General features: G+C 30.7%; 1 protein-coding gene across 1 annotated transcript; it reads left to right on the top strand.

Moving 5' to 3' along the window:
• The first annotated feature begins 1,596 nt into the window (after window positions 1–1,596).
• On the top strand, window positions 1,597–5,289 carry LOC101252778 (transmembrane 9 superfamily member 7-like). Its single transcript, XM_004239510.4, has 7 exons — window positions 1,597–1,901; window positions 2,534–2,698; window positions 2,799–2,906; window positions 3,122–3,232; window positions 3,315–3,427; window positions 3,819–3,969; window positions 4,049–5,289. Exons 1-7 carry the CDS (start codon window positions 1,749–1,751, stop codon window positions 5,201–5,203), a joined length of 1,956 nt encoding a protein of 651 aa, XP_004239558.2. The 5' UTR covers window positions 1,597–1,748; the 3' UTR covers window positions 5,204–5,289.
• Window positions 5,290–14,287: the final 8,998 nt, after the last annotated feature.

Here is a 14,287-nt window from a genome sequence, read left to right as displayed (position 1 = left end):
ACGACTGTCATATATACAATTTTTCATATTATGATGGTCACATGTACAGTTAATAACACATAAAAAATTACACACGAATATGGCATAAAATAGTATATACAATTTCTCAAATATATACAATATAATCAATTTATATATATACAAATCAGATCATTAACGTATGAGTATTAAAATATGTGAATGGAAAATAAAGAGTTGCGACTTGTATGAGAAGTTGTGACTTTTATGAAATGTTGCAACTTTTATGGAAAGTTGTGACTTTTATGAAAGATGACGACCTTTCCAAAAGATTGTAACTTTTCCAAAGGTTTGTGACCTTTCCGGTAAGGCACATAAGAACATTTTCGCACTAGTTTTTGTTTTCTATATATTGTGGGATTTCTCTCATTTAAAAAAGATATTTTTTCTTGACTTCTTTTTCTACTACTAAATCAAATATTCTACGTGTACTTTACTTCCTTTGAGTGGTTCCCTGACACCAGCAATTTTGGATATCAGTACACTGGTGATTGAGATCATTCTATCCTAGGAGGACATATTTCAAATCAAACCTCGGATACTAGAGGGGAATAATTTCCTTAAGGAGACACTGTGCATTCAGTGGGCTTGATCTTCTCTCTATTTTTCCAGATTCTGGTATGTGTTATAGATTTTAGATTTGTGAATTAATTTATGTTCTTCTGTTCTTCACTGGTTTACTAAACTTTGATAACTTCGTGTTTCTGCAAAGTTTGTTGGAATCAGTAAGATTTTTTAAACACAGATTAACAACAATTCTTCTTAAAGAAAACTTTTTCGTATATTTTTCTAATCTGTTTCTGATTCTAGTTTCTCTACTTGTTTTAATTTTCTAGTTGTGAAAATGTTCTTAAAATTTGTTGTCTTACAAAGTTATTCAAAGTATTGTTCTAAGTATATTAGGAATGCAAGATGAACAACATCATATACATAATTCAACAATAATAATATACCTAGTGTAATATTACAAGCGAGTTTGATCATTCAAGTGGGTCGGGGTGGAGGGTCAAGTTATGGGTCGAATGTTGGGATCAGATCTCGAATCTGTTGTTGAGGTCGTGTTCATATGTTCAAGTGTCAGGGTCGAGATCGGGTCTCAATTCAAAATTCGGGTCTTGTGTTGAAAGTCGGGGTCAGGTCTTAGTCAGATCTCAGGGTCAGATTTTGAATTAGTCGTCAAGGTTGTGTCCTATTTTGTGTGTTGGGATTATCAATTATCGGGATTTGTGTTAGAAATTATTTTACCAAAAAAATATTTTCTATTGTCAAGTCAAAAATAAAAGATATTTTGTGTAAAATATTTTTTTATTCACCAATCAAACACCAAAAATTATTTTCTACTGACGAATAAAAAATGAGAAAATAAATTATAAGTTAACTTCTTTTTTTAAAAACAAACATTTTCTTCCTGCCAAACACACCATTATGAAGCTGAATTATGACCTTTTGACTAATCATCTCACTAGGACGTCCTTAGTATAGTATGTTTAGATTAAGGGGTAAATAATATTAGGTTCGGTAGAAAGTGAATATTAATATATGGAAGGACGCGTTTTTCCTATATATAATACCGAGGAACTCCGCCGTTCCGTGTACGCATTATATCGATCAACTATCTGATATGGAAATTTTGCATTAAATTATATGACTAGACTTTTTGAATACCCAATTTTTCCTCATTCATTTGTAAGTTCCACCACTAACTAAATAATTACTCAGACTGTCGCTCAATGCTAGAAAAAATGTGGAAATTTGTTAGAGAAAATGTATTGAGGATGATGAGTAGCTTCTTCTGGTCACTGTTGATCATACTACTATTTCCATGGCACTTGCGATTGCATGCTTTCTATCTTCCTGGAGTTGCCCCTACCGATTTTCAAACTGTAATAATTCTCCTCTTGTTACTCAAGTCTTTCAGAAACAACCTCTCTGCCTTCTCGAGGTAGAGGTAAGGTCTGGGTACACTTTACCCTCCCTTGATCCGACTTTTAGCATTCTAAACCTTATTTTTTGGGTAGATATGTCTGACTTTTTTTTTCGTTATTACAAAGACAAATTAAGATGAAGTTGATGGTGTCATATGGTTTGTATGAAGCATTGCTAGCTGATTTCCATGCACTGGATAAAATGAATTATGATAATTGACAGATATACGTAGTATTATATATATGAAAATTTTGATGTATTTATATCATGATTATTTAGTTGCCCATTTTTTAGGTCTTGTTCAGTAGGAAATAGCTTCACTAAACTTGGAAACACACTTGATAAACATCCTAGTTTCAGTCTATAGAGAGGCTGGGCCAATGTAGAGAACTTCAGCTATGGGTGACGCTCGCTCAGAGTTACTACTTTAGATTTCAACTATACATATGCAATTGTAAAATCGTTTATTATACGAGGACTTCATGTATTGCCAAAAACATGTGCTGGGTATTCTGTACGCGCGCGTACAAGATGCCACTAATTTACATTTAAAGCTGTTTTTCTTATGAATAAGCCTACCTATTCTCAGGGAGATTCTCTTCATGTTAAAGTAAACAAGCTTTCATCCACCAAGACACAGCTGCCGTACAATTATTACTTCTTGTCCTATTGTAAGCCTCCAAGAGTTACCAATAGTGCAGAGAACTTGGGGGAAGTTCTTCGAGGTGACCGTATTGAAAATTCTGTTTATACTGTAAGTTTTATATAGCTATCCAGTTTGTTAATAGTAAAGGAAATTGTTGTATATCTTGAATGTAGCATATAATATAATACCGTATGTGTATATTCTCCAGTTCAAGATGAATGAGACAGAGTCCTGCAAGGTGGCATGTAGAATCAAGCTTGATGTTGTATCCGCTAAGAATTTTAACGATAAGATTGATGATGATTACCGAGTTAACATGTAAGGGTGAACAATCAGTTGAGACTCTTAGTTTGATTTTAACTATCGTGTTAATCATTTGTACTGATGTGTGCTCCTTTCCTCAAGTTCTTGTCTGTATAAAGAGCTTGCTATAGTTATAAGCTTTGAAGCTTTTTTATTGTTCACCTTTTTGTTGAGTACATTTTAAGTACAGTTTGTGGCTACTTCTCTTGTATATTTGAATTGTTGTACATGATTCTGGACAATCTTCCTGTGGCTGTTCCTCGGCAAAAAGTGGATAGAATGGGAGAAAAATCTCATGAACGAGGATTTCAAGTTGGATTTAAAGGAACATTTGAGGGGGTGTGGATCTTATTTCTTTTTTTTTTGTTATCTTTGAATGTTGTTGATGTTTGTTTTTTGATCGTAGAAGTCGGTTTTGCAGAGGAAAGAGAAAAGTTATTTTATAAATAACCATTTGAATTTCAAAGTTATGTATCATGAGGATCTTGAGGCGCGCACTGCTCGTGTTGCTGGTTTTGAGGTTACTCCCCTCAGGTTTGAATAACTTTCAAGCATTCCCTTCCTGAATTAAATGATTCTTATTTTTCGTGTTCTTTTTTTCTGTTATTCTCTTTTCTGAAACAATGATTATAAATTCAGAGGTAGAGGATAGTCATGTTTACAAATGTGCAGAGTTGGTGATTTCGTATAACTAATATATCATCAGTTTGTTCTATTTATAAGACATTCATGTTTTCTAACTTTCTCGATGCAGCAGTCAATCCTAGACTTGTGTTGGTTGATCATAGTTTCGTTCATGGCCTATTTTGCTATGCTTAATTAAAAAGAAAATTGTGCTATTCTAGACAAAACTTCCTTTATCTTTATTTTAGAGTAAAGTGCTTTCTCTCTTTCATTCTGAGCTCATTGGCTGTTTTTGAAGCAGTATTAACCATGAGTACAACAAGTGGGATGAGGAGAACACTAAATTAACGACATGCAAGCATGGGAAGCCAACTGTATTTGGAACTAACTCTGTACCTCAAGAGATTGTTGCACACAACGAAGTAGTGTTTACATATGACGTTACCTTTGAGGTATATTCTTTTGTCATTAACACCTCCCATGTCCTCCCCTTACCATTCAGCTGTTTATTGGAGTTTTATCCTTTGTCAGTCAAGTAATATCAGATGGGCGTCACGTTGGGACTCATACCTTCATACGAATGGAGATCAGATCCATTGGTTCTCAATTATAAATTCTTTGATAATTGTGCTTTTTCTATCTGGAATAGTAGCTATGATCATTATGAGAACTATATACAGAGACATTGCCAACTACAATCAGTTGGCACAAGACGAAGTTCAAGAAGAAACTGGATGGAAGTTGATACATGGGGATGTCTTCAGGCCACCTGAAAACTCCAGTTTACTGTGTGTGCATGTTGGGACTGGAGTCCAAGTTTTTGGAATGTCCCTTGTCACACTGATATTTGCTTTAGTTGGTTTTCTTTCACCTTCTAATCGTGGTGGGCTGATGACAGCTATGGTTTTACTATGGGTATTCATGGGCTTATTTGCTGGATACTCCTCTGCTAGATTATACAAGATGTTCAAAGGAACAGACTGGAAAAAAATGTCACTGAAAACATCCCTTATGTTCCCTACTTTTCTTTTCGCCGTGTTTTTTGTTCTGAATGCTCTAATATGGGGAGAGAAATCTTCTGGAGCCGTCCCGTTTGGGACAATGTTCATTTTGGTCCTACTCTGGTTTGGCATTTCAGTACCTTTAGTCTTCGTGGGAAGCTTCCTAGGTTATCGAAAACCTGCAGCTGAAGATCCCGTTAAAACAAATAGGATACCTAGATTGATCCCTTTGCAGCCTTGGTACATGAGTCCTTTAATCTCTATACCTTTTGGAGGAATACTTCCATATGGTGCAGTGTTTATAGAACTGTTTTTTATCTTGACATCGATATGGCTGAACCAGTTTTATTACATATTTGGATTTCTCTTCATTGTCTTCACCATTCTTATAGTAACTTGCTCGGAGATAACCATAGTAATAGCCTACTTCCAATTATGCACTGAGGACTATCGTTGGTGGTGGCGAGCCTATTTGACTTCTGGCTCTTCCGCATTGTACCTTTTCTTGTATTCCATATACTATTTCTGTTCCGAGTTGGAGATCTCAAAACTTGTCTCAGGTATTCTTTACTTTGGTTATATGTTGATTGGTGCTTATGCATTTTTCGTTGTCACTGGGACTATTGGCTTCTTAGCCTGCTTGTGGTTTATTAGGAAGATATATTCTGCAGTCAAGATTGATTGATAAAGTACCAACAACAAACACTTGATTGGAACTTGTAATACACATTTTTTTTATTTTAACTTTTCAATTGCAAATAGTTTTTATGAGTTCTCATGTCATTAAATTGCCTAATTTATCCAACTCTAACAACGTATATATAACTTTAGGGCTTTGAAGTTTGAACTCAATACTTGTATATTTGATTATCAAAACAAATTATGAACTAAGATTTGCAATTTTATCGACGTCCTTGGGAGAATTTAAAGCAATTAATCTTTGTATAATGAGATAAAAAGAAAAAACTATCAAAATACTTTGATACACGAAATTTTTATGATGGTAGAGGCATACAATGTCATAAACTCATAATTATGTGAGGAATTATTTTAATAGATAAAAATATATTTTGTAGGTAGTATGCTTTTATAACTTTTTTCTTTCTCTTTATATATAGAGAAAAGAAATTAAGTGTTGAAGTTGTCTCGAATTTTCAAAAAGACACCTAAATTAAGCAAGTGTCCTATTACCCTTCTAAACAATTCTGAACTGATATTATTACATCATTTTTTGTTCACTAGGCATTGATAGTGTATACACTCTCTTAAAGAGCGTGAATAAACAAAAAAAAAGAATATAATTTTATTTTTACAAGAATTTTACTATAAAATATATATTTTTATTTTTCTTATTATTTTAACTTTTCTCCTTGTTATTTTTTTCTTTTTCTTTCTTTCTTCTTCTTCAAAAATTCATTGTCATCTTCATTAACTTATCACTTTCAATGTCACTTTTTACCACAACTCCATCTCTTTTTTATTCTACTATAAGTTTTAACTCTCTTTAATTTTATAATTATATCCAGAAATTTTAATACATTTCGAACAATGTGATAAACTCATTAGATTTCAAGATAATTGGTAGACATTATTTAGTATTTTATCCAAATTCTAATTAAACTTTTTCAATTTTCGGAGAATTCTTATGCTTTCAAAATTATCATTTCTATTTTTGAATTTATATGAAAATGAGATAAATTAAATGATGATACATTCACAATTTTGAACTTTCTTAGAAAAATAACTAGTTTTGTTATCAACTCAACAAAGTCTAAAATGTAGTATAATTTTGAAAAGTAAGAAATTTGACCAAATAAGAAGAAGAAAAGAGAAAGAAAATGGAGTGGTTCAACTTGATATGAATGTGAGGTTAGGTGAGGATAAGAGGTGAAGAAGAAGAAACAAAGAAAGAAAATGGAGGGAGCTTGAAAATTGAGGTGGAAGATGAATTAAAAATTGAAATGAAATTAAAATAAAAATAATAAAACTAAAAGAAGTCAAAAGTAAGAGAAAGAAATAAAGAAAAACCTAAAATGAAAAAAAAATAATATCTCAAATTGAATTAACACGTGACACACAATGATTGGTATTGATCCAAAAATGATGTTATAATATATGTTCGGAATAGTTTAGGGGGTAATATGACATCTGCATAGTTAAGGTGTCTTTTTAAAAATTCGGGACAACTTCAAATATCACTTTATGGATTCTCTTATATATATATATATATATATATATATATATATATATATATATATATATATATATATATATATATATATATATATACATACATACACACACACATCATTACACATAAAAATAATAATATCCTAAAATTAGTATTTCATCATCTCTAGCGCATTATTTCTGCAATTAATGTCCTCGAATTATTAACACATTTGGTGCTCTTGAAAGGCTGATCAATTTAAGGAAAATTCATAAACTGTCTATGATTGCAATTCTTGAGCCTTTTGCTAACCATTCACAGTTGGAGTTTTATAGAATGAAATTGCTGATGGATTTTTGTTATAGCAATTCAAATAACAAAATATGGCTTTTTTGGTCTAATGAGATGAAGTGTAAGGTGATTGATATGGATCAACAACTGATCACTTGTGAGGTTCAACATGAGGATTGCAATGATTAGTTCATTATTATGTTTATGCAAAATGTAAAGACCATCTGAGGAAACCTCTATGGGATAGGTTATTACAGTGGTCTGATACAAATTTTCTCTGGTGTATTATGGGAGATTTCAAAGTGATATCATCTATTGATGAAAAACTTGGTGGCAGAGAGTATAATATTAACAAAAGTTTTGACTTTATTAGAATCATTGAAGACTGTGGTTTAATTGATATGGGGTATAATGGTCAGCCTTTCACATGGTGTAATCATAGGAAGGATGATGCTAGAATCTGAAAAAAATTAGATAGGGGTTTGGCCAATGATAATTGGTTAGAGAAGATGCCTCACACTTCTATAACCCATCTACCTTCTGTGGGTTCAGATCATTGTCCATTATTGCTGGAAATGAAGGATAGAAAGGAGGAAGTCATTAAATATTTTAAATTTCTTAATTGCTGGACTGAGCATGAAGCTTTTTATCAAACTGTAGAAAATTGTTGGAAGAGAAAGGTGGTAGGAAATCCAATGTAGATATTACATACTAAAATGAGGAGATTAACTACCACCTTAAGGATCTGGTCTAAGAAAGAATATGGGCATATTTTTATTAAAGTTAAGCATTTTGAAGAGATGGTAAGGATTGTTGAGGAGAATATTATTCATGACAACATTCAGGAAAACAGAGAAAAACTTCAGGCTGTCAATGCTCAATACATTAGATATATGAAATTAGAGTATAATATACTGCAACAAAAAACTCAGATTAACTGGTTAAAGGAAGGTGATACCAACTCTAAATATTTTCATGCAATCATGAGAGGTAGAAGGAAAAGAATGTTTATTAATAAGATTGAGTCTGAGAATGGTGATTGGATTTAAGGGGATGAGAATATTGCTAAAGCAGCCTGTGATTATTATGAACTGATGTTCACAGGTAATAAAGAGACTATCAATGAGTCTAGCTTACAGTGCATCAATAATGTTATTACTGAGGATCAAAATAGGGAGCTGGAACAGATGCCTACTGAAGAGGAATTGAGTAAAGTGATTATGCAAATGAATCCAAACTCAGCTCCTGGACCAGATGGTATTGGGGGGAAATTTTTTTCAGGATTGTTTTGATATTATTAAGGATGATCTTCTGGCTGCTGTGCATTATTTTTTCAATGGTTTTGAGATGCCTAAATATATGACTCATGCATGTTTAGTATTGATACCTAAAGTGGAGCATCCCAATAAGCTAAAGGACTTTAGACCCATCAGTCTAAGCAATTTTACTAACAAGATCATCTCCAAGATCATGAGTACTAGGCTGGCTCCTATATTACCTACTATTATCTCAGAGAACCAACCTGGTTTTGTAAAAGGTAGGAGTATTTTAGAAAATATTATGTTGGCACAAGAAATTATTCATGGTATCAAGTCACCAACTGAAGGAAATAATGTGGTTATCAAGCTTGATATGGTAAAAGCCTATGATAGAGTTTCTTGGTCCTACACTTGTTTAGTATTGAGAAAGTTAGGCTTTGGTGAATTATTTATAGACAGCATTTGGAGAATTATGAGTAATAATTGGTATTCCATAGTTATCAATGGCAAAAGACATGGTTTCTTTCACTCTACTAGAGGTCTTAAACAAGGAGATCCTCTATCCCCATCCCTATTTATTTTAGGAGCTGAGGTTTTATCTAGACAGTTGAATATGCTTTATAATAATCATTTGTATAGTGGTTTTCATATGGAGAAGAGAGGGCCACAGATTAATCACCTATGTTTTGCTGATGATGTTATTATATTCACTTCCACTAACAGAAAGTCTCTTCAACTAATTATGGAGACTATTACAGATTATGAGAAGGTGTCTGATCAACAATTGAATAAGGATAAAAGCTTCTATATGGTAACTGATAACACAAATCAGGGTATTATTGATATTATTAATCAGGAAACTGGTTTTAGAAGGAAGCATAGCCCTATTATGTATTTAGGTTGTCCCTTGTACATTGGGGGTCAAAAGATAATTTATTATTCTGATTTAGTGGATAAAATTATCAAAAAGATAGAAGGTTGGCATACTAAGACTTTAAATTTTGGTGGTAAAGTCACTATGGTCAAGCATGTTTTGCAGTCTATGCCCATTCATACCTTGGCAGCTATTTCACCACCTAAGACTACTCTTAATTCATATATTACTATAAGAGAGAACAAAAAAGTTAAAAGTTGAATTACAATTTTACCCTTGCTATAAATTAATATGTTATAAAAGCATTTAATTATTTAGTTTAAATGTTAAATTGTATTATTTTAATAAAAATGTAGATGACTTTTGCATTTCCTTAAATTAATTCTTAATTAAAATATATGCAAATAATTAAAAGTTTGGAATGTGAAAAGATATATTTTTATTGTACAAGTATATCCAATAATTACTGGCATATGAAAAGTGTGACTCTCCATTTATCCAATTAATGCCACTGATTTTATTTATTTGATTTATTATTACTAAGATATTTAAAATGTGTTATTATATATGAATGAATTAGTAATAAATTATTGAGATGACTTGTAATTGCCTGATTATTACTAATTACAATGATTTATGTTTTTCATCTTTTTAATTATTAAAAAAGTAGACTAGATTTCAAGTTCAAAGCAATAGTTATTAGTGATAATGTTAATTCTCTTATTAAGTCTAACTATGATTTGTATTTTTCATCTTTCCATCTATCTATATATTAAAGACTATTATTTAGAACTGAAGAATATAGAATTTAAACAGACATTTTTACTACTATTTAAGAACTAGGTGATAACCATTGAAAAATGAAAGAAAATGTCATTCAATTGATAATCAAAAATCTATTCCATCTACGATAGGCAAAAAAGACATGAAAAAATAGAATACATGAGGTGGGAAGAAGAACTTGAAGACTTCTTTTTAGACTTGTCTAAGTCCTCATATCTCTTTCGATATATATTCTTTATCACGAAGATTAGTGTTGTTTCTAATTTCTTTTACATTTCTAATAAACTCATTGTGGTGTTGTAATCTTTTAGCTATTATTATGAGCTTTTGAAATACATGTATGAAGTTCAGCGTTTAAATTATATATCTGTCAATTTTATATTTTAAATGTAATTGCTTTTAATCTTGTATAATTTTGAAAGTATTGTCTTTTAATTTTAGAATACTTAAAAATATAAATATTCCACTCTATCATATCTTATTAAAATAAAATAGGCAATCTGATCAATAAGTGTGCATGTATTTTTAATATCCATTTATGACTATAAAAGGTTATCACTGATATTTAGATTATAAAAAAGACTTATACAAAGTTAAAGGAGACTATATTATATTAATTAATTTCACATATTTTTTGCTTGGTGACAAATGCGCAATCCCTTTTTATTTATTTTTGTTGATACATGAAATATAATTGGTAAAATTAATATTGTTGATTTAAACATTTTCTATTTGATAGCTTAATTTTAAATTATATAACAATAGTAAAAAAATAAACGTGCAACGCACGTTGTCAGAAACTAGTTATATTAAAAGAGTCATTGCTGATTTTTTCTAGGGCAGTGATACAGAGAAGAAAAATTATCATTGGGCTTCCTGGGATACTCTATCTTATCCTGTTAATGAGGGTGGCATTGGTGTTAGATTATTAGAAGATGTTTGCAAAGCTTTTCAATATAAGCAGTGGTGGGAGTTTAGAACCGAAAAATCATTGTGGAGTTATTTCTTAAAGGCAAAATATTGTCAGAGATCCAATATAGTGGCAAAGAAATATCATACAGGGAATTCTCTTGTTTGGAGGTATTTTACTAGAAACAGATAAGAAGTGGAAAGGCATATTACTTGGAAAGTTAATGCTGGCAAATGTAGTCTTTGGTGGGATAATTGGTTGGGTGATGGTGCCTTAGCAAATTATTGTGATAATGTGTCTAGTTTAAATAATATTCAGCTGACTAAATTTATTGAAGCTGGAGAATGGAATGAGAGTGCTATAAGGCAACATATACCTTCCATGTTGGTTCCTATGGTTCTCAATTTCAAGTTATATATAAAAGATGGAATGCATGATTCAGCTTGTTGGATGCCTGAGGATAAAGGTCAATTTACTATATATTCTGCCTGGGAGATCATTAGGAAGAAAAAAGAGACTGACCCTATTAATAAATGTGTTTGGCATAAAAATATTCCTTTCAAAATTCTCTTTCTTTATTTGGAGAGCCTTGAGTAACAAACTACCTACTAATGAAAGTTTACTGAAATTTGGAAAAGAGGAGGAAGATTGCTATTGCTACTATAGAAAAGGCAAAGATGATATCAATCACATTCTTATTACTGGTCATTTTGCTAAATACATTTGGAGGATTCATACAAAAAGAGTTGTAGTAGAAACAGGAAGCACAACACTCAGAAGTTTATTACTTCAGTGGAGAAGACTGACTGCAAACAATGAGGTACAAAAATTAATTTTACATATTCTTCCTAAGATTAACTGTTGGAACTTGTGGAAAAACAGGTGCTCAGTTAAATATGGCAACAAACAATCAAGCATTCAAAAAGTGGAAATTGCTATTTTTAAAGATACAATGCAGATTATTCAAGCTGTCTATCCTAGCATTCCATAGCAAACCAGTTGGGATAGACTGATGACTTATATTGATCAATGTCAACAGCATATTAAAGTAACTATGGTTAATTGGGAAAGACCTCCAACAGGTATTTATAAGCTCAACACTGATGGTAGTGCCATGCACAATTCAGGCCAAATTGGTGGTGGTGGAATTCTTAGGGATCACCAAGGTAATATGACTTATGCATTTGCTATTCCATTTGGTTTTGGTACTAATAATGTTGCAGAGATCCAAGATGCTCTTCATGGATTAAAGTGGTGTAATCAACATGGCTTCAAGAAGATTATATTGGAAGTAGATTCTGAATTATTAAGTAAGTGGATATCCAATACAATTTCTATACCATGGAGATGTGAACATGCTATCCAACAGCTTCAGGATCTTAGCAAAAAGATGGAATTTTTTCAATGTAAACATGTATATAGAGAAGCAAATGGCACGACTGACTTATTGGCAAAATGGAGTCACAAGATGGATATAATACAACAATTTTACAATCCTCATCAATTAAGGGGAGCAATTAAAGGAAGCTACATCTTGGAGAAAATGGGCATGCAACTTTTCAGAAGAAGGAAGTTAAAAAGAATTAAACATCCTCCATAATTCTTTATGTATAAATAGACTTAGTAGATTGGAGTAGATTATCTCTTTTATTAAATATTGTAATGGGAGAGTCTCCCTTATTCATGTTTTCTTAGAATTATGTATTTTGAGAAGTAATTCTCTCTAGGTGCTTTTTCTTAGATTACAACAAATGTAAAGGGTTAGTTGAGAAACCTTAGTAGGTAAATCAACTTAACCCACCTTAGGAAGGAGGTAAGGTTTTATGTCCCCCTCCATGTACCTTTTATTATATAAATGCTAAGGCCTGGGGGTGATGCTTAGCCCCTGACCCACCTCAAGGGTCGTTCCAACTAAAAAAAAATGTCCTCGAATTAGTTTTTTTTTTGTTTTATAAAAAAAACAAAATTTTATTCTTTTGATAGTTCATAATGTACATTTGTCAAAAACCATAAAAAGATAAATATAGATATTAATTTAGATTTAAAGTCAAATAAATATGTATTTTAATAGAGTTAAATTAATATATGTTCTCTTAACATTAAAGAAAGATTAATTGTACTATTTTTAGGATAAACATAAATACTTATTTAAATTATTTTTTAATCAACAAATATTTTATAATGTTAATGTAATAATTAAAAAAATAAAAATATTGATCAAAATTAGCTTGAACATCAAGAATAAAAAAACATCATATAAATTGAGAGAGTATGTATATATGTAGAAGTTTATGAATGATTTTTGATTTTGAATTACTATGATTTTTCTGTTATTTTTCTTGTGAAATAATATCTGATTCATATAAGCGTTAACGAAATTACGAATTTGAGAAGTGAAAAAGGTAACGTTATACCTCTTTCATTTTTTGCATTATTTATCTTGTTTTACACGTGCTTTAAAAATTATAAATAAAAATAATAATTTACTAAGTACTCTTCAACCAATCTTTTTTGGTAACTTTACAAATTTAGTATACACTTTCAAAAACAATTAATTGGGTTAGGATTATGAAAATTAAAATTGAAAAATTATAATCAATTTTATTAATTGACAAATAAATTTAATAATTATTTTTAGTAATGTAGATGATTAATATATGATAGAAAAATAATATCAAATGTTAGGAGTAGGAAAAATTAGGGTAAATTTCATACTTTCAAAACTAGGGGTGTAAAAAACCGAACCAAAAATCGAATCAAATTGAAAAAAAAAATAGACTAGTGGTTTGCTGTTGGAAAAAAACCCCGACTATATTTGAGTTGGGTTGGTTTCAACTAAAAAAAAAATAACCCGAGACCAAATTAACCCGACATTATATATATAATTTTAAAATTTTATTTTATACATAAAAATACTTACTTTGATATAATTTTTAAATATCTGTTATAATTTTTCATAGTTTTTATCTTTTAATATAATTATTTCATGTTTGGAGGTTAGAATTCTTAATGATCTAATAAGATTATAGTCGATACATGTTGGTAATTACAATAAAGTTTAAATAAAAATCAAATTACTACTAATGCAAAAAGAAAATTAATTCAACACTAAAAATGACAATAATATTGAATACGTTATAAACAATTTTTATTATACTGTATGTCTAATTATGTATAGTTCTTTTAGGATATGGTTAGGAATCCTACTTGGAGACAAAGTTAGATTTTCCCTATAAATAAAGAGTTTTTCCTTCATTGTAGAAAAGATGTATGAATCCTGAATATACTTCAAGATGAATAAGAAGTCTTTTCTCTTCTCCCGACTTTTTTCTTCTTATTGTTTATATAGTTTCATAACACGTTATCAACACGATTATTCTATTCTTAAAGAATTATGATAGAAGACGGGAAAAATACAAAAGATGTCTTGCATAAGCTATGCAATAAGGTTGCGATAAGGTTCATATATCTGTAAGGTATGA

This window comes from Solanum lycopersicum, chromosome 5 (assembly GCF_036512215.1).
Source record: "Solanum lycopersicum chromosome 5, SLM_r2.1".
Lineage (NCBI taxonomy): Eukaryota > Viridiplantae > Streptophyta > Magnoliopsida > Solanales > Solanaceae > Solanum > Solanum lycopersicum.
The sequence above is the reverse complement of the archived record's forward strand: the minus strand, read 5'-3'. Positions and strand labels throughout refer to the sequence as shown.

Bases quoted from the DNA above. Each gene is read 5' to 3' on its own strand.
- LOC101252778 (XM_004239510.4), top strand. From the start codon at position 1,749: ATGCTAGAAAAAATGTGGAAATTTGTTAGAGAAAATGTATTGAGGATG. The intron at 1,902-2,533 runs GTAATAATTCTC...ACCTATTCTCAG, and splicing joins CCCCTACCGATTTTCAAACT to GGAGATTCTCTTCATGTTAA. The intron at 3,970-4,048 runs GTATATTCTTTT...ATCCTTTGTCAG, and splicing joins CATATGACGTTACCTTTGAG to TCAAGTAATATCAGATGGGC.